The sequence below is a fragment of the Meleagris gallopavo genome, chromosome 7 (assembly GCF_000146605.3).
Source record: "Meleagris gallopavo isolate NT-WF06-2002-E0010 breed Aviagen turkey brand Nicholas breeding stock chromosome 7, Turkey_5.1, whole genome shotgun sequence".
NCBI lineage: Eukaryota > Metazoa > Chordata > Aves > Galliformes > Phasianidae > Meleagris > Meleagris gallopavo.
This window is the reverse complement of record NC_015017.2, coordinates 21,480,071-21,502,158: the sequence shown is the minus strand read 5'-3', so window position 1 is coordinate 21,502,158 and position 22,088 is coordinate 21,480,071. Positions and strand designations below refer to the sequence as shown.

Sequence of the window (22,088 nt, the reverse complement as noted above, 5' to 3'; positions counted from 1 at the left end):
AAGCTGCCATATTTTAGCCTGAGGAACAATCACAACCAAAAGAGGATAGAAAAAAACATCTTTCTTTCAGGCACAATTACAGAAACATAATCATTTTCTGAGAACACGTGTATAATCATCAGACTTCAGAGCAACAGTGCTTTGGAACTAGCTCAGATAGCACAGGGGCAGTAAGAAATGAGAAAAGAGAAAAGTAATTCTATTACAGATTGGGAAGATCTCCTTTCAACAGTAGTGAAAGCTCGTTTTCAAGTTTACCTGAGTACTCAAAGAAGATTCCATCTCTCAACGAAGGGTAGCATCTAACTAACACACAACTGATCTGCCACTTGGGGAACAAAGCAAGTTTCCTCTGAGAATACATGGTGCCATCCTCAACATGTATTTGATCTATTAACCTGCTGTCTGGGCAAGGAAAGCTTATTATATGCCTTTGGACTACCTTCAAACCAAATATCTTGAAACAGAGAGAATTCTAAGGAAAATAAAAAGTGGATTTTCCACTTCCTGGTAGATCCTTGACATAGTAAGTGTACAACATTTTACTAGCTTTTCAGTACACTCACCTTCCAACCCAGTCAACAGCTAAGCCATCGGGATTAACTACATATCTGAGATTCAAGTCAACTTCTTTTGTAGGATTGTTTCTACTGCTGTCAAAGGTGGGCAGATAAGCACGTTTAATGGCTCCGAACTGAGAACCCTGTGCCAGAATGCTGAAGTATACAACACCTTAACAAAACAACAACAAAAAAGATATTTTTAAATGTCTAGTTATTCCAAATTTTTTGAAAATTCTTATTTTTCAGAGGTTCTTATGTCAAGATACTATTTCCAATTTTTTATTCATAAGAATGCAGAACTTTTTGTTCAACTAAACCACATACATTGTGGTAGTGGTCAAACTGTTATCATAGTTGATACACACACCTAAAATCATCTTGACAAAGATTATAAAGAAATGCATATCACAGTTTTCAAGAGTACAGGCCGTTAACTTTGAACCTTACGCAAAGGATACTGAGTAGTTTAGTTCAGTTTTCACAGGACTTGAACCAGGTTTGGGGACCAACAGAAGCCCCAGAAGAAAGGGGCTTGTTCATAGCAATCCTCTACTAATGCATAATCGTAAAAAGCAACAATTCCACAGCTGAATTCATACCAAAACAAAAGGAAAATAGAACAAAAACTATATAAGATCAAAGTAAAGCATTAAAAGAAATTACACTGATGTTGAAGAACAAGTAGAGGGGATGGGCATATTCAAACAAGATCTGTCCAATTAGTTAATCTAGTTTGATTTTGATTTCCAACATAAATTATATACTTATGACACAGAAATATGTCTTTTTCAACTAGCCACTGCATGGCTGACTACTAATTTTCTACACATACTCACTCAGCCCTATCCCTTCAGGGTCCCAATCATAATCCAGAGCTTGGATGCGCTCCTGGTTATCAATGTAGTCAGAGTACTGTTCTGAAGAGATATTGTATCTTCGAATGCGCACATTATCTGGCAGCAGCAACAATGGAGGATTACCTAGACAAACGATAATTATTTTTTTAATATATTTTTATTAATTAATGATGACAATTAATTTTTCTTGTATGCATTTATTTTTAGGGGAAGAAAAGAATGAAATTTACTTACAGTCAAAACTGAACTGGAGTTTTAACAATTTGTCTGAATAAGAAAGTAGAAGGGACACAGTTCTGCTTCTGAAGCTTCAGAGCTTTCAAATTACTTGGCTTTGTAAAATTAATTAAAAATTCTGTACATACTTACCGCTGAGCAGAGTATTACCCTTTTCACCATAGACTTTGCACAGCCATAATCACTAAGGAAGAAGTCCTTACAAATTGTTAAACATCACAACATTGGTATGTCTGAGATGTGCCTCATATCAAAAGTGAAATGCAGGTATATACCACACAGCTCAGATATCACCACCCCACAGAATGGGGAGCAATTTTGGTAACCATTAATAAATTGTCAATAACTTGAGTTAGCAAGTTATTGCCTTAGTTCTTCTATCTGAATCAGAAGAATACTCTCCTATGTGGCCACAGGTTAATTTGGGTTTAGCTTCAATATTCCACAGGGGTATGAGTCCCACCTGGCTCACTGTGCTCGTGACAAAACTTAACTGTACAGCCCTTTAATGACAGTGTCCAGATGGGAGTCATGGGCTTGGATCCTAGGCCTTACTCTGGAAAATTCCTCCTACATTAATCACATCTACTAAGAACTTCAGGCACAAGTGATTCTATGATGTTATCAGCTACAATCATATTATCTTCTGTCACTGAGCCCTGAAAATTTCTAGATGTGTCAGATGTCTAGATGCTTCTTCCTATGGAAAAGGTATTTCAAGAACTAGATTTCAGATACTAGCACATACAGAGGCTATCAAGCAAAAAAATCATATCATAGAATGGACTGGGTTGGAAAAGACCTCAAAGATCATCTAGTTTTAACCCCCCTGCCATGGGCACCATAGCCAACCACTAGACCAGCTTGTCCACAGCCACATTCAGCCTGGCCTTGAATGCATCCAAAGATAGGGCATCCACAACCTCTCTGGGCAATCTGTTCCAGTGTGTCACCACCCTCTGAGTGAAATACTTCCTCCTAATACCTTATCTAAACTTCCCCCGTCTCAGTTTAAAACCATTCCCCTTTGTCCTATCACTATCCACCCATATAAAAAGTAATTCCCCCTCCTGTTCATACATTCCCTTCAGGCACTGGAAGGCCACAATGAGATCTCCCTGGAGCCTTCTCTTCTCCAAGCTAAAAAAAGCCCAGTTCCCTCAAACTTTCTTCACAGAAGAGGTCATCCTCTACGTCACCTGCTATATGCTACATTGTAAGTAATTACCTAAATACAAAATTGTTTTAGTATTTTTCTAATGTAATACTATTGTGCTATCAGTTTTTTCTTTTTTTTCTACAGCCCTGTACTACTGTTCTATCATTTTTATCTGCTGCTCCAACTATCTATCTGTTCTTGCTCTTTACACGTAGCAATCAATTTTGCTGTTGCTTAACATACCATTAGCTGCACACTGTTTCCCTTGCTGATCACCTACAGACTTGAAGCCATCTGCGCAAAAACATTCATAGCTTCCTTTGGAATTTTTGCAGTCCTGGGTGCACGTTCCAAAGATCTCGCATTCATTAATATCTGTAAGGAGAAGGTATATGGAGTTTAATCTCTTTCTTCCACAACTGGGTCATCTTTACTCTATGACGCTGTAGGTATAGCCTTTCCCCATATACTCTAAAAGATCAATGACCTAATAAATGATCTTTAACATCAGTATCAGTTATCTAAAAGAACTCCAGCTCCTGCTTATCAGATTATTTTTCAGAGACACATTTTTTATCACATATTTTTCTGTTAAATCTGCCTCATCTCTTGTCTTTCTTTGGTGAACTACAATGAGATGCAAGAGCAAAACTTTGTAGAAATGGTGAAGCAAAAAGACTTCATCCCTAAGAAACTGTATCAGCAGGAAGGATCAAGAAGAATGGCCTTGTACCATGTTTAATAAAACTATACAAATTGTTCATCACATCTGGGATCAACAAACAGAAACAATCACATCAGAACATACTGAAATGGTAAACATGAAGGTACTATGCTGCATGACTGCATGACCACTGACAGCTTTTGGGTGAACTCCTCACAATATTTTATCTACATATAATCAAGGCAAAAAAAAACAGCACAACAATTCTTCACTGAGAACAGTGGAAAATGAGAATCGTAGCCTCCAGTAAGTTTTCTTTCAATAAGGAAAAATAAAAGCAAATTTCTGTTCCTTAGTCTGCAAAAATACAACTAAATGTATACACAGAAAAGCAAAAACATATACGTATAAAATAAAAATAAAATAAAAGACTAGAACAAATCTGAACTGGGGAAAAAGCCTTTGTTGAATGACCTGCATGTTAGCAAACATGATTAAGCAGCAATATGGTTTAAGAAGCATATGGTAAATGTATAAACATCCTGTTATAATGCAAGAATAAGTAGCCATATAGAATGATGAAGTGATAGGTCATTGAAAACTTGTCAGGGAGAAGATGTTTAGAAGATTGAAAATACCATCACAGGAGTTTCGGTTATTTTCACTGGCCTTGTAACCGGGCCTACAAGAACAGATAAAGCCTCCTTCACTCAAGTTGGTACAGTTATGTTCACAGATATTTTCTGCACAAGTTCGTTCTGTTCCAGGATCTGAAAATAACAAATTAGACATTTATAACAAAAAAAAATGAAGTGATAAGGAAGTCATAATTTTGATCATTGTCTATATGAGAGCTATTTTCAATGGCAGTATTATTTTCTTAAGCAAAATCCAATTAATGTGAACATCTTATCTCTAAGGCATAAGTAACTTACAGCCCACAGTAAGCACCACTCAAGAGTCAACTAAGAATAGTTTCACCTGTAGAAGCAGGTGATCAGGGTCAGGATAATAGCCATAATCAACCATGCTCAGCTCCTCAAAAGTATCTGCAGCAACTGCAGAATCTATTTAACAAACTTGACTAACTCCTAGCTTGGCCAATCTGCCTCCTTCTTATCTATTCTTTCCTTATCATCTAAGCAAAAAGTGTTCTTAATTGCTACCATACATGGCGCAGACAGCTCGCTCACCCAGTACCTCATTTAAAGCCTTCTGAAGTCAATACAGGCCATCGCATAAAATGCACTACCCTTTGAGACATGCTTTTAATGGAAAAGGCAAGTGAAGTATGATAGATAATCTATGACAGATAGAAGATTGTATTCTTCTCAGAGTACATACAGAATTAAATTGATTTTTACGTACTTCACATATATACAAAGTTCTTTCATATTCATTGTATGTAAGTAGGAAAGAAGTACATGTTTATTGACAGAGCATAAAAAAAGATAGTAAGACATTACAGTAAGCTCATTATCTCACTTATAACATATATACACATCCCAGTGCTAATTTAAACATCTCAATTCAATATATAAATAGAAACACACAAAAAGCTTTTCTCTCAACATCTCAGGTTTTTGATGTTGGGAAGGTTACAAATGTTAACATCTGACCTGCATTTGCATCTATCCACAAATGTAGAATGCTGAATGTCAGGAGATGTCTTTGATTTTCGCTGTTTCACATTATTTCTGTATTTTTATATTTTCATCAATCATGATTGCACTAGGTTATACCACCTGAAGACAACTGGGAATGTATGTGAAACAGAGAAATCAGCACTGAATTTCTTAAGGCTTTCCCTCAAAGAAGTTCAAAAAATGATATTGCCATGGCTAATCAGATTACACCCCTCACAGGCTAATTCAACATTACTACTTCCTAGTATTCTATCCAAGAAATATGTACTGTTCCTGAAATGTTTATTTTAATAGCACTGAAATTTTGTGTTCTATTATTACTTACTGCAGCCCATTTCATCAAAATGGTCTCCACAGTCATCATAATTGTCACAGACATAATGTAGAGGAATACAATTTCCATTACTACACTTGAATTCTTCAGTTGTACAAGGTCTTGGAGTTGGTTCTCTACCTGCAGTTGAAAAGATAAGCAGTCTTGTATCACAAGTTCAGTTCCATAGTACCAACAGACAGCACTATTACACATTTTTAATGAGGAAGGCTGATGCAATTGGTAAAATAATGACTAGAGTGACACTGAAAGCATGTAGTAGAGCTAACCAGGGCCTCCTGACCTCTAATCACTCAGTGAACTGAAAGATGCCCTTTCTCTTAAGAAGGCAGAAGGTAGATTCTTCCTGTTAATAGCTAGTTTATTTTCTTTAATAGTGCAAACCCATTAATACCCTTTAACTCTTTATACACCTACTACAGACTTCAAGAGGTTGGGATATTAATAACTATTAACTTGACTATTAACTATTGCACAATAGCAATAACAAGTAAGCCTGCTTATTTTGGTTGCTCAATAAACAACAAAAAACATGATTACACTTCATAATACAAAAATCAGCACAATCAATAGGAATAAAACATCTGAGGGCAAAACCCTATTGAACATTAACAGATCTTCTGCAGGATTAGGCCTTAAATATCAAAATTTTCTGTTTACATAACAGCACTATAAATTCAGAAGTACCCACTTATCTATTTAAAGAACTCTCATCTAACCATCACATTTTTATCTTATAATACAACCAAACTTTTTCTTCTTATTTTAAAAGGACTTTATCGTAAATAAATTTAGGTAAAGTTCATAATAAAATTTTATTTCAAAAACCATACTCTGTACTTATAAGGCAAACAATTGTTTATTTTTGCAACTTATATGGAGAGCTGTGAACACAGTACCAATAATAATAGTTCAAATTATTTCATATTTAAGAACCAGTTTTCATATACTTATGCTTGGTTTTGACATTTCTGAAGGTCTTCAACACTATTAAAATACACCACAATTACTGAATTTCCTATTTGCTGCTAAATTCTCTGTGTGTACATACAGTGTTCCTCCTTCTCATCACTTCCATCTCCACAATCATCCTCCTGGTTGCACAGCTCATGACTATATATACAGCGATTGTTTTCACATCGGAAACGGAATGGAGATTCACAAGCAATATCCACTGAAAAGAAGAGATCAAGTCAGTCACACAGACAACTTCATGCCACTGAGTCACAAGCTGTCCTGATCAGTTTTAACCTGTAACACTGAAACATTTCCTACATTTTAAAATGCATTATGGCGCATTCAAAAGAACATTTTCTCTACATTTTGGTGATCATGTCAGGGCACTACATATTTTTTTTGTCAGAAGACAGTACGTGATCTTTGGCCAAAAGGATATCCTATGACTACATATAACACTGATGTTGCTAGATTTAAGTAAGCTGATAAAAAACTCACCATGCTAATTAAGTGGTCATCCAGATTTAGAAAGATGTTTTAACTCTTTACAGTTTTGAAGACTCACCTTTGAGAATATACATTACCTGAATTATAACTTCAAAGGCAAACTTATGCCTTTATTTTAACTATCCCACTTGAAAATATAAAGTACCATCCTTACTCTTTGATACACTCCTCCAATTGTAATTACATATTTTATTCTACATTTTTACATTTTGATATCAATTTTCTCTCTTACAGCAAAGGTGAAGTTCTTCATCAGAGTCATCTCCACAGTCATTATCACCATCACATTTCCAGTATGGCTGGATACAGACATGGTTTTTACATTCAAACATCATGGGTGGACAGTATGTACCATTAGGATACCGTGTTGCTGAAAAATATAAAATTATGACATTACTATTAACTGTTGTAATACAAACACTAGGGTATTTCTTCATTGCAGATCAATAGAGAGAAGGAATCAATAGATAAAAGCTATCCACTCCTTTGAGCATTATAAAATCCCATTTCATTACAAAACCTTGTTAGAATGCAGGTCAACTGGAAACAGTGGACCTTGCAGTGTAGTGGGATAGTCAAGAATTTTAATTCAATCACATATACCTTCTGCTGAACCTGGTAAACATACTGATTTCCTAGCATTACAACTGTGCTTACAATTAATGTAAGAGAATCTACTAATATGTTAAAAAGCTGATTCAGAACATTATTCTCCTCAACTTCTACTGATACCACCTGCTGCTGCAGAGTTCAGTACCTCTAAGGAGTAACCTCATGCAAGGAGACAGTAAAGTACATCTCTTTCTGGAATTAAGCTCAATGAGCACCAAGTGCAAAACTTGAAACTCACGACAAGTTATTTCATCAGAGAAATCAAGGCAGTCCGCATTTCCATCACATCTGAAGCGCTCTGCAACGCAGTGCCCACTATTACACTGGAAATAACCTGGGTGGCAGGTCCTCAGCTCTGAAAAGATTCAGAAGTAACTGTTGAAATATCTCTTCATTCAAATCCTACTAAGTGTCCAGCTTTAGAGAACATCATCCTACAGAAGAGTGCAACATCCCAGACCACTAAAACTGTGATACCTGCAACTTTTGGTGAAACAACTAAAGTGACATGGTCAATATTACTCCATTAAAGATGCTTCCAATAAAATATCATTTTGCAGAAAACTTACTAATTTAGTAACAAAGTGTGAACATGTAAGAGGCGGCATCCAGACAATACACACCACAATCGCGTTCATCTGAATTGTCTTCACAGTCATCATCGTGATCACAGACCCAGTGGGAAGGAATGCAGCGCAAATTGTCACAACGGTATTCACTTTCTGTGCATTCACGAGGACCTTCATTTAAAATGAAAGTACAAACTTATAAATTTTTCCAGTTGTGGATTTAAATATCCACACCTGCCTTACTAAACCAGACAAAAGTAGTACTAGTTGATGATATAATATAAACAAAAACTGAATAATATTATAACAGTTTTTCCCCATACTCTTTGCATTTTATTCCTCATTGCATGGAAAAAAAAAAAATCACAAGACAGGAGTAATTTGTACTTTAAATCAGGAAAAAGTAATCAAGGTTAACTCCTCACAAAACTATATGCTCCTACATCTGCACACAGGGCAGAATTCAAATGTCATTTCCTAGCAGACAATGGGAATTTATCTTATAGCGATTACTAGATTTACTAGTTTTTTTTATTGGTCAAAAATGCTTTGAGACGTCATCGTGATTGTTCAGCAAAGAAAATACAAGACTATGAAGTAAAACCACCGAGTGATTGCAATGAGATCTGTCTGCCACATTTTCATAAGAAACAAAGGGCTAGTTAAGTCAAAAGCTAGACTATGTTGTTATAGCCAAAAAAGAACTCACTGCAGTTGTGCTCATCAGACTGATCTCCACAGTCATTATCTCCATCACACTTCCAGCGCAGTGGGATACACCGATGATTGTCACAACGGAAATCTCCAGAAGGACTGCAAGTCATCTCCTCTGCATAAACCGTTTGCCAACAAAACATCAGACCAGCACATATTAGTATAATCTTTGGACGAGATGAAAAGCACCAAAGATAATGGAAGTAGATAAAGGCACTTGCGTCAGAAATTGCGCCAAATGACAAAAATGATTAAGAAACAGCTGAAGTAACCATATAGAAGTGAGATAGAGAAACAAAGAAATAAATGCTATATGTTGTTATCAAAGGAAAATAATGATTGCTCCTTACAGTGCCACTATCCAGGATGAGGGATTCTAATAAATCTGGTCCTCTATCCTGCTTTTAAAGGAGCAACTCTATCCATGAAAGAGTAACTTATATTAACAGCTCCTAAAAGGTATGGATTGTATTAATCTACTAATAAAGAGCCCAAAGAAAAGCATTTCTGAATGAAGGAACACGTTTTGTGGTAACATGCTTTTTTACAATTAATTCTACAAGCAGAGAATAATAATTGCAAAGTCTTCATATAATACTACAATTGCAAGTCTTTTCTGGTCTTGATATAGAGATCTGATTTCCTAATAAATTTTGTGTGAAAGCTTATGAGAGGTTTCAACATAAATGTAAGAGTCTGGGAAAGTATCATTATACCTCCCATGCTAATTGTTTCCGAAGTACAGTAATTACATAAATGTAGAACACACTGACACTTCTAACAGTCTATAATAGCTGAGCTCAAGTAAAAATATTTCCTGTTTCATTTGATGACATGCAAGTCAAAATAATATAATCCTGGTCTTCAGAGCTCATAAATACATGAGCTGCACAATGAATCACTGCACACAGAAGTTTTCCTCAAGATATGTAACCATCATGTAATTAGATCATAATAATAAAAATTAAAAAAACCAGATTTTCAGAAAAAGATTTTCAGAAATTCAAATTGAAGAAATCTTTTTGGCACAAATTATGTTGAATGTATCTTCTTTTCCAGACATACCACAGCCTTGTTCATCACTGTTGTCTCTGCAGTCGTCATTCCCATTGCACACTGCCCACAACGGTATGCAACGGTAGCTGGTTCTACAGCTGAATTCTGTGTGATTGTCACAACGATAAGCAGGACCCACTGCAACACAAGAAGTAGTTGTTAGCCAAAAAACTGATCCTGCTATTCTGCCTTATACAATTGGCATTTAGTCAATACTTTCTACTACTGGACTTGTCATGACATATTTTGTCTCTCCATAAAAGCATGACATATATCACACTCCAAAGTGGAGCAAGATAGAAACTGGTGAACTGGCATTCACTGTTTCTATACAGGCAACAGATCATGTAGGTACATAACATTTTGTAAAAGGTTTTTAAGGACCAAGCAAATGACACTGCTAGCATGAAGGAGGTCAGTGTGAGATACTGTCAGTTCTTTGTAAGCAAGTCAGCATAATTAAACATCCTCATTTGCAAGAATGATAAGGCAGTGAATTATCGCATAGAATCTATGCCTTCTAGTACTCTTCTTCTATGTCAGCAAGAAGAAAATATTGAAAGGAAATATTGAAGGAAATATTTATTTCCAATTAATTTTTAACCTCAGGAAAAATAAGTAATACAGTCTGCTCTGCTTTTGGTGCACCATAATGAGGCAGCTTACTACAGCTAAATGCTTACTGCATTCATGGAATGGCTCGTCAGAGTTATCGCCACAATCATCATCCACATCACACTTCCACAATTCTGGGATGCAGCGGCCATTGTCACATTTAAATTGGCCTGGGGGACAGGTCCTACTCGCACAGTGAGTAACATCTTCATCCGAGTTGTCACCACAGTCATCCTCTCTATCACACTGCCAGGCTTCTGGGATACATCGTTTATTGGCACATTGCCACTGATGAGTTTCACACTGATGATTAGCTGAAAGAATACAAATTGGCTATTAGGATACTGAATCTTACTTACAGAAATAATCTGCTGCAGCAGTGTTATGTCAATTGGACATTTATTATGTCTACACTTGTTTGGTTGGTCTTTTTCGGTTTTGTTTTGTTTTTAAGTCAACAAGCATCTAAAATATCGGAATCTACTTGCCCAGTTGAGGTACAGATTTCTAATGCTACAGGGTACATTTCCCACAAGCTCACTAAGTCTCTAAGTTTTTCTAGGAATGAGACAGCACTATCTTCTCCTAAAAAAGAAGGGACTAAACCCAGTATTCAAATATGATGGAGAGAGGGGCTCCCAGCCACCAAGCGGAGAAGTGATATTGTGCCTCCAGACATGCTACCAACTTAGATTCATTTTGTCAGATTTGCTTAGTTCCTCTAAGCTATGAAGGAACAGGCTAGGAAACGGAAGACCGTGCTAATGACAGCTCCATAATCTATAAATGTACACCCTCTATTCCCAGGTCAAGGCATGGAACACAAATGTCAGCAATACTGGCAAACTCAGGGATATTTCAAGATCTTGTGAAAACAAGAGTCAACACTAGCCTCATACAAAACTTCCTGAATTTTTATATCTCACTGAACACTACCATGCTGCTATTTCACATATACTGAAAAACTCTTCAAAAGGAAGCAATACATTATGATTTCCACATATTTTCCAAACTAAAAGATTCTACTTCCATGCACAAGATGATGAACAGAAGGAACTATATAGACCCAAACTGACTTTGAAGTTTACCCAGTACATAAGAAACAGTGACACGTTATGCAGCTGCCGAATTTATACTTTAAATAATCCCCTGTGCCATATTTAAGAGTTTAGCTGTTTGAAACTCATGTAAAATAGTAATTCATATAATTCTGCCATTGTTAGAAACACTTTGCTAATGAATGGCAATGAAATTATCAATTACACAAGCACACTGTTGTTTTCCTTTATATTACTATGCTCACAACTGCCAGAAATAAATTATTTACAAGCAGAAGATTACTGATGCACTTTTTAATTTAGATGTAAGTATGTGCAATAAGGTTTCTAAGGCAACAATATTTCTCCACAAGCATAATTAGGCTCCATTGCCAAAATGCTACAATCCAAAATAGTCTTCCCACATGTGCTGGGTTTTGTGCAATACAGAGCAAGGAATAATTTTGTCTTGTCGTGCAAAACTCAAGAATAATTGGAAACATGAATACACCTATGGACAGATCAGGAAGGCTTAGATTCCTAATATAGATCATGGATTTACACTAGATAAAACAGAATGGATTCTACTTCCAGTGCAAGCCTGAGTCAAAGGCATAAGAAATTTTTACATTTTGTGTATTTTTACTCTCTCTAGCTCTCTTCTGTACTGAGATAAATAGTCCTTGTACGTGCAAGACTAGACAATTAGGACCTGTATCTCTCTACCTACCATTTTCACCCATGAAAAGGGGATCATGATAACAATATATTTTGTTTGCATGGTTTGTACTGGCAAAACTCACTTAAAATTATTACTGGTAACGTACCACAAAGTACAGGATCTTCATCTGATCTGTCATGGCAATCTGACTGAGTATTACATAAGAAATGTGGACTTGTGCAGTTCCCGTCATTACACTGGAATTGACCAACAGTGCAGTATCGGTGTGGACAGGTAGGGGGCTCATCAGAGCCATCTCGACAGTCCCTCTGTCCATCACATTTCCACCAGATAGGAATGCACCTACAAAGAGAGAACAGTGTTTTGTTGAGGAAGCGTCTCTACAGATAAAACAAACAAAAAAAAATATCCTTTCACGGCATAAAACACAGTCTTGTCTCAGTCTGTTTCTTGAAACTGGCAAGACACCTTGAATATCATCTCTTCTGTTTCATATGTCACATGCTAACAAGTAATGCCAGAAGACTCTCTAGAAACAGATGATACTGGCTGGTCTCTAAAAGGTGTTCACAGGTATTCATAAATTAATAAGGACTGAATTTTAATGTGCGTTTGTGGTAACCGTCTCTCAGCTTTTGAAATCAATCTTCATTTAGATTTTTTAATCAGATAACACATTAATAATTCACTTGTTTAGCACAAGAATTTCATAAGAGATCATCATTGTAACACTGCTTCAAAAGATCACCCTATAAACACAACAGTCTCACAATCTCCAGAGTGATACAGTGTCAGCATAGTAGCTCTTAGGCTACATCCCTCACCTCCCACTGCAGCTATCTCAGAGAAAGGGGTATGAAACGCATCCCCACACCTTTTAAATGTTTTTTGTTGTTGTTTGCTTTCCTGGGACACTCCCAGACAGCACATACTTGGAAGAAAGAGATGTGTTACAAAAGATGTGCAAACAAGAAAAGTTCCAGGCTTGTGATTTTGACTGCAAATTGTTTCTGGGGTCTACAGGTTTCCAGCAACCCAAACTTTGCTACGTTAGCAATGATGTGTAATGGGGAAAAAAAATAAAAAAAACCCACAACATTTAAACTAGGAGTCCATATATATTTTTCCAAAACAAAGTCTGTCTGGTCCTGACTTTGTCTTTCCTAGGACATCACAGAATAATAGTGAGGAGGAATTACTGCTTTAATGCCCTTTTCAAAAGACTAAACTGTGAAATGTATCCTTAAAAGGCATCCGAAAAAACAATGTGAACACCACTTACCTCTCAGTGTCTGCACAGAGGAACTGGGTGCTGGAGCACATCGGAAGGCAGTGTGCCGTATTGCCAAACTGTACAATCATGAAGTTATCGGGACATTCACAGGAATAACCCTGACCGCCAGCTTTTATCAGACACAGATGGGAACAACCACCATTGTTGGTGCCACAAGGATTATTAACTGGTAAAAAATAAATAAATATTACCACACATTGCAAATCCCAGGATATAATAGCCTCAATCTTCAATAGATTCCTGTCATACTGTATTGAAAACTTAAACTTATTAAGTTTAAAAACCAAACCTAGATAATTAGGCACTCAGAGAGATAAATACATACGATTTCACACACATGAAATGTATACTACTGGTCTTGAATTTTAAGAAACTAATTTAAAATAACACATTCCCAGTTTGACTCTATTTCAGCAGTTAATCAAGGACCATTTGTATGTGTAAAGCAGAGAAGTACATTTATTCTGCGCATTTCATGTCCCTGAGCGAATGAGAAAGCGGAGCCCACTCAGGATTTTTACATTAGTTTCCAGATAACAGCTGGCCCTCTAAATTTAAATATAATGCTGCTTTCTCACCAAAAGGTTGTCTGTATGGATGGTAAACATGGATGTCAAATGGTCTATGCGTGGTGTTCACAAGAACAGTCCTGTCTGATCCATCATATTTATTTCCCTTTTCAACAGTTCTTGTGTTCCAATCAGTCCAATATATTGTGTCTTCAAAAATGGTTATTGCAAAAGGGTGAGGCAATGTCCCATCATACACGGTATGACGATGATGTCCATCCAGGTCAGAGTACCTAGATAAAGGAAAAGGTACAAAACATCCAGATAAATGCTATAAGATCTTCTCATCTTTATATGTTAATGTTAGATCTTCGTTGGTGACCAGGACCATATAACACTGGAATTGCAGCTTCTTTAGTCCTATGATAGAGCACTGTCCTCAGTAAATAAATTTTAAGATATGTAGAGAAGTAATGCAGGTAATTCTAGGTAAAGAAGGGGAACATCCACTGACGCGTGAAATCTTCCCATAGAAGTATATCAGCTAATCCAATGACATTTTGCACACTTAATGTTTTACAATAAGTTATTTCTGCCACATGAGAGACTGACTTGCCTGGTTCATCCAGACTGCTAATAACTGAAGACTTAACACAACAGGCCTCCTACACCTTTACATTTTATATACCTTCCTGATTTAGAGCCTCCTCTGATAAGGTGCCTTTAATAAGATTTTATATTTTTGTTGTGATTTTGCCATATAGGGTTAAATCATGAAATACAAGAGAAATGAAGAAAGACTGAGAAATTAATATATATTTTAAATAGGATATTCTTAACACTTCGGCATAGAAAAGGCTGTCAGAAGAACGAAATGTAAAGAAAAAAATGGATGAAAGTATAACCCTAAACGCACATATAAACATGAATATAAAGGATATCCTTTGAAGTGATTCAATACCTTCACAAGAACCAGAGTGTTACTTGCGGATTTCAACAGATCTTTAAGAGGTAATTTTCCAGCACTAAACAATTAATACATTTTTTATCAACTGACAGGAAGAAGCTACGTGCCAACAGGAAATTTCATACTGTACCTATGGACACCTCCATAAAAGCTGAGGATAACATTTACACGTAAGTTTCCAGACATCCTCTAATGATTTGTGTATTGTTTTACTAGCACATAACTAGTTTAGACACTGCAGCTGAACTCATACATATAGACAGAAGGGCATCAGAAGTAGTCATTCTACATTCAATTCTGCCTTGGCTCAGGCAAGGTAAAGATATAGGTAACTTGCATATTTCAAGCATGGATTGTGACTTTTTTAACTTGAGTTTTTCAATAGTTTTTGGAACATTTCTAGCAGGACCTAGAATGCAAATATATGAACTAGGCTACTGTGTCATTCATTTCACCTACTGCTCCAGACTTCATGACTCTGATTTCCTATGGCATCAGTGGATAGAAACATTATGCTTACAGCATGTTACAAAGGCTACTACAGAAATCCAGTATGAGCAAATTATTTAATTGCTTTATTCTTCTCTGTGTACGTACTCAATGTAATTTAGATGGGCATCTGCCCAGTAGAGCTTGTCGTTGGTGTAATCTATGGTGAGTCCATTGGGCCACTCTAACTTTGTAGAGATAATCACCATCTTGTCCTTGCCATCCATGCCTGCTCGTCCAATATAGGCTCGATCTGCCCAGTCTGTCCAGTAAACCTGTCTGTTCAAATAAACACGTCTAGTTAGGTTTATAGTAAAAATACACTGAAGTAAATATTAGAAACCAGATCTGAAAGACAGCATTTATTGCAAAAAAATTAAACCAGATACCAAAGAAGATAAGTAAAAGGTTAATGCATTTACTTGTTACATTAATGACTACAGGAAGCCTGTAGATGCATGCAAGCACAATCATCTTCAAAGAATGCAATCAGTACCACATTGTATATCAAGCTGCACAGGCACCTGTTAACCTTTCTAGCCTTGCAATCAACATTTCCTTGTCCATATGCAACCAAATTACACTTTCAATATCAGACTGCCCAGCATAGAAAGCTATGAAAATTAAGCTGCTGTTTTTCCTAAGCTCCAGCTAAGATTTAATGTTACACAAATTGAAGAGCACACAGCCAAAATTTATTTCAGATTTTTAGAGACAGTGCAAAACTATTTAAAAGGGAAAGTACTTTCCAAATGTCATACCCGTATTTTGGATGAACAACAATTGCTCTGGGATGCTGAAAGCAGTAAGTATTGTTGACATCCACACATCGATCCACCAGTTTTTTCTGGAATCTTCCATCAAGTTCAGAGACATAGAGGCAATCTTTGTAGGCATCCACCCAGTACAATTTTCTGAAATGTTTTAGAGTTAATTTACTTTCTTCATTTTACTTCATGTTGAATTTCACTATTTTTTCCTTCCAGAAGCAATATATCCACGATAAACGAAGAATATGCATAGTGTACTAACATCTCTTCTATGTCATGCTCCAGTTCGCCTTTTTTACTCCTCTGTATTTGTGTCCACAATTGTTGGTGTCAAATTCAAACTTGCAGTTGCCCAGTTGAGTAATAATATTCCATTTACCTATAAATTACTAAGCAATCTTTTCTTTCCCTCCTCTCCTACCACAACAGCCAAAGAGAAGCAGAAAAGCACATGGGCAGTATAATGGATTGCAACTGGAGCTGTAAAGTGTTCACCTTTTCCAGGCTGTCACATCTGCCCTAATCTAATAAAAGCGTTGGCAGGCTCTCCTTCAAAAATTACTAGCTATTACAGTTTGAAAACCTAATTGAAATCTCACTTCAAAAATTTTTTTCTTTTACATTGCCAAGGAATTATCTGCAACTGTAATTAAAGATAACAAGCAAGGTGAAGCATTGATTTTTGAAAGCCTGCAGCAAAATAAAGCGTTTAATTTGATTAATTAGAAATAAGGTAGGCTACTTTGAAATTGCTTGCAGTATTTTTTCAGCTCTAGTGCACAGAATCACTCCAGAATCAGCCTAAGACTCTGCCTATGCCACTCTGATCACTACTGTGGTACTCCCAGGAGGTAGGAGAAATGAGAAGATAATCTTCCCCAGCTGGTAGCCCACATCTCCCAATCTCCAACCTGTACTGAAACCACAGACCAACTCATCCACCACTGTATGATCTTTCCGCCCTTCTGAAGCACCTAAACAAAAGCTGACTAAAAGCATATCTAATGGTAGCTGAATTAATTCAGCAACTATTATTACAGGAGCAATAGGACCACTTTGGCTAAAATTAGTGTTTTCCTTCTACACCTCTTTATCAATCACAAAGCATTTAGGAGGGGCTGGTAACATAACTATCATTAGCTTCGGAGACAAAGCAGTAAAAAAAAACTAATTTGTGAATATGTCAATAAAATCACGCTCTCATAAGTCCCAATTGTGACTTTCTGAATCACTCTCATTATTCTGAAGAGCTCTGAACTTTTCATACTGAGAGCAATGCAGTCAAAAAAAAAAAAAAGGGAGGGTGGGGGGGACAAAAACCGATGAAAGGGCACCAAATAACAGCAGTTTCTGTGGAAATAAATCAAGCTGCTTTATGATACATGGCAGGCAATTAAAAAATTACCACAATGCAAAGTGCTTTCCAATTTTGTCCTCATAATGCCTGCCGTTAGCAAATGATGTCAACCTATGGTTTGAGTGTCAGAAAATGACGTATTTTTTCAAGACCAGAAAAACATGCTCTTCATTAATGCTTATTATTACTTCTTCACTGGAATTTAGTAATCTTTTATAGCATGTTGTTTATGCAAAAAGTGAAGCTTCAACCCTGACCTTCCTTCATTTGCTAGTACCTGCAAATAATAGCAACTACTGTCTAAGCTCAGAATTCCTACCCCCAGGAACATGTAATTTCCCAGCTGCCTGCTCGGCTTATCTGTTCATTGATCATTTCCTAACATGCTTTTCACGTGAGCCATGTGCACTACTTTATTACTGATGAGACATTAACTCTGTTATAACTTCGGTAAAATAGATAGGAGACCAATTAAACAAATGCACTATGCAATGTATCATAAGCCCATAAACTTTCCAGAGCAGCTGTATAATACCGCATCCACAATCCAAATTGATTTAATGCTCTTCAGAGGTTTTTGTACAAAGTAGAAGAATCTTAATGCAAATTCCCTCCAATTTCCTTAGTAGCTCAGAAAGACAGAAAATGTGTTTCCTTACCTGCCAACCCAGTCAACAGCGATACCTTCCCCATTCGGCACATCATCACTTATCACAGCCTCCTTATTTGTTCCATTTAGGAACATTCGTTCAATGACCTTCCTCCCCACATCAATCCAGTACAACCTTTTTTCCACCCTGTCAAAGTCCAGTGCCACCACATTTCTCAGTCCTTGCAAAATGAGAGAGTAAGACTGGCCATCTGCTGTGAGATTTCTCAGATAGTAACGGTTGCTAAAAATAAGGTATGGGGAGATATTACTATTTTGTCGGCAACTTTTTCCATCAGGCTCCCGGATATAGCCTGGGGCACACTTACAGATGTAGGAGCCAGCTGTGTTCTCACAAATCTGGCTACATACTGATGGAGTTTCATTGCACTCATCAATATCATCACAAGTTCGTTTATCTGACATAAGTTTGTATCCAGGATGACAAGAACAGTAGAAACTTGTTTGGGTGTCCATGCAGTCATGATCACATCCACTGATTGAAGGGTCACTGCATTCATTTATACCTAGCGAAGGAAAGGAAGCTCTACTCAAGCAATTGACTTACAGAGAAAATAGTGCAGTGATTTTCCAACATACTCTTCTTTCTATCTCTCTCTCCCTGCCTTCCCCTGAAAATGTTCAATACAAATCTCAGGTGGCTGTACAATAAAAACTATTTCAGCTCTTTTGAAGTCTGTCGCCAAACTCACTGAGTGCAAAAAATACACAAACCAACGGTGGATTTTGGAAATGTAAGGGCAATAATGAAACAATTTATAATCTGCATTTACAGTTTACATAATTAGCTAACTTCCATGGCTTGTCAAAACAATATCTAATTGATGTGATTTAATAAAAAATTTTTTAAAAGATTAAACGTACACATTCCTCCACCACCACGGAATAGATATAATTGTAATTATGAAGTTATCTTAAGATCATTTTTTTGTTGAATCTGCCAATGCATTTTAAATAGATTAAGACAGTCCAAGTAAACCTAAACATACCACATCCTTTTTCATCACTATTATCTAAGCAATCATCCAACCGATTGCAGACTTTAGCCATTTCAATGCAGTTTCCATTGTCACATTTAAAATGATGGGGAGAGCACGTTGCTTCTGGTGTACTACAGAGGTGTTCCAGCTCGTCAGACTCATCACCACAATCATTATCTCCATCACAAATGTAGGCCTTAGCAATGCAGCGTCCATTTTGACAAGTAAACTGGTGCTGCTGACATGGTTCATAGGTGCAACCCCTTTCATCGCTGGCATCACCACAGTCATTCCGTCTGTCACACCTGAAGAAGGATGAACACTTTTTTCAAATACAAGAAGGCAGCCACCATTATCCAGTGCTAGAGGCACTCTTGATTTCTAAAGGATGTCATTATTGGCTCCAACAGAAGAGACCTTCAGAAAAGTGGGGCACATCACATAGAGTCTGATCCAGTGAGTCCTGCTTGTATTCTCTATATCCACTACAAGCTGAACAGAATCACCTCATGAAAGGTACAGAAAACGAAAATTAAATGCCAATGCTGAGCACTGGGAATATTAACATGAAAGACTCCCAATCATTTTCAAGTAAAAATTAATGCACGAATGCATGGTAGATAAATGGTAGTTACAAACCTGTACGCGCTTCGGATACACAAGCCATTATTACAAGTAAATTCATTCTCTGTGCAAGATCTTCGTGTGCAGTTCTGGTGTTCATCAAGTGCATCACTGCAGTCAGCATCACCATCACAGATCCATGCCCGAGGAATGCACCTCCTGAGCGGGGGGCGATTGTTGGCACATGTGAACTCTGCAGCTGTGCAGCTGCGGTTTGCTAATAGAGAGTACGTTCACCAGGTCAGCAAGTTGCACTCTGTATGTAAAACATTCCCCCCAACACACAGCCTGGATAACAACACATAACCCACGACAGGACCATGCTCTTCTCCATGTGCAGAAATAGGTATCACTGCACTTTCATACATGAAAACTCATACTCGTTTCCATCACTTCTAAATATAGAACATAGCTCTTCATTGAGGCTAAGAGTCAAAGCATTTTGGAACTGCTTACCCAAAGCTGCCACTTGAAGAACTCTGAATCTTAGATACTGAGTATAAGCTTTCCACATGTCTGGCCAGATTTTCTGGCCACTGAGCACATATTAGGCTGAGGTTGTCTAGCTCCCACATTCTTCAAAGTATTCAGTACTCCAGGGATCACACAGATGGAGAACCAATGAAATTAAACAGTGCAAGGACTGCAAGTGAATCCAGTTGTTGTTAAATCAAGGAGCAAGACCAGGTTTGTCTGACTTTCTTCTCTTTTTTTCATCCTCTAAATTACCACAGCTTATTTTGCTCATTTGTTTGTAAGGAAATCATGCCCAAACTATGCGGATATTAATATGCAGAAGATGTAGTGTGTGATGATTAAGGAGTATCTCTGCTGAAATTGCTGCCCAAATCAGACAAACAATATCTCACTTGAAACTTGCCAATTCAAAGACAAGTACTCACAAAATTGGAATCTTTTTCTTTCTTTCTTTTTTTAAACTAATAAACTTATCTATTTTAATTTAACACAATGAAAACTGAGAACAGGAAGAATGTATCTCATGTACCTTAAAGTGCACCTTAATAGATAAGAAAAATGGTAGGGTTTTTATTGTTTCATTTCAGTTTTTTTGTGTGTGCTTCTTTTGTGTTTTTGTTTTCTTTTTAAATGGAAAATGCCTGTCAAAGAAAGTAATACTAGACACCTACCACAACTGTGTCTTTGATCCTCATCACTCATATCCCCACAGTCATTATCACCATCACAGATCCATGTTGCTGGGATACATCTGCCATCATCACATCTGAATTGGTCACTTGAACAAGTCCGCACGTGAGGCTCTTAAAAATGAATAAAATCACTTTGCTTGTTAAACTAACCCGCACTGCTACAATAAAGGAGGTGTTTTAGGGAGAATCCTATGACCGTGAAATTTGAAATGTAAAGTAAAAGCTTAAATAAAAGAGATGTGCTGCTAAAAGCACAAAGTCTCCCTCTGGTCAATTATATTGGCAATCTCTACAAACACTGTACTGTTTGTATTATCAGACTGCTGATCTTGTAATACCTCAAAAGCACCCTGCCTCAGAAACCTGAGACCAGGAGACTAAAACATGAAAGCAGCATTAAATACAATATGAATACAGCGGTCAGCACATAATGACCCTGTTTTCTTTTACATTATTTACGTAATGAGGATCTGAAGTTGGCATAAGATGCAAGACATTTTCTCAAGTTGGATGTGCAGCTCTAGAAACGTGCAGAGGGAGCTACTAGCCCTTTTTAAATCACAGAGGCCTTGTGTTATGTCACCTTTCACAGTGACAGTAATGACTGGGTTGTCATGTTACTTCTCAGATACTTCAGTCAGTCCCTCTTCTTTCTTCCTAGAGATTACCCTACTTCTTTTCACCTTCTTCAATCCTCCCCATGCTTACTACCATCAGTTTCTACCATCAGCATGTAAAGTATCTGCGTATTGTAGTTCTATGATACTCTTCTGCATACTAGACAAAAACATTCCTCCATATCCCGTGTTCCTTTTTTCCCCAAATGGAATATTGTGCACATACTTCCTGTACAGTAAGATATCTGGTCTCACATCCAAAACACTGACATGAAAAAATACTTGCTAACTCTGATCACTTGATTCACCAGAGTCTTAAAGAGAGAGAGAAGGTTATATTGAGAGAGGAATCAATTTCTGCAATTAAAAGTCTTCATATTCCACACATAACATGAAGTATGTTTACTGACTCTAATTACTCAGTGACTCAGAT

The 22,088-nt window shown here is 37.0% G+C and overlaps 1 protein-coding gene across 1 annotated transcript in view; it reads right to left on the bottom strand.

Moving 5' to 3' along the window:
* Positions 1-553: 553 nt before the first annotated feature.
* Positions 554-22,088, bottom strand: part of LRP2 (LDL receptor related protein 2) — an 87,607-nt gene continuing 66,072 nt past the window's right edge. Inside the window, 21 exon segments of the mRNA XM_019617387.1 lie at positions 554-732; positions 1,400-1,543; positions 3,060-3,191; positions 4,119-4,250; positions 5,452-5,580; positions 6,512-6,634; positions 7,157-7,294; positions 7,775-7,891; positions 8,160-8,276; positions 8,815-8,934; positions 9,885-10,013; positions 10,559-10,804; positions 12,355-12,551; positions 13,492-13,669; positions 14,082-14,305; positions 15,577-15,747; positions 16,230-16,382; positions 18,255-18,771; positions 19,255-19,550; positions 19,885-20,086; positions 21,018-21,149. Coding sequence (XP_019472932.1) covers positions 554-732; positions 1,400-1,543; positions 3,060-3,191; positions 4,119-4,250; positions 5,452-5,580; positions 6,512-6,634; positions 7,157-7,294; positions 7,775-7,891; positions 8,160-8,276; positions 8,815-8,934; positions 9,885-10,013; positions 10,559-10,804; positions 12,355-12,551; positions 13,492-13,669; positions 14,082-14,305; positions 15,577-15,747; positions 16,230-16,382; positions 18,255-18,771; positions 19,255-19,550; positions 19,885-20,086; positions 21,018-21,149 — 3,776 coding nt within the window.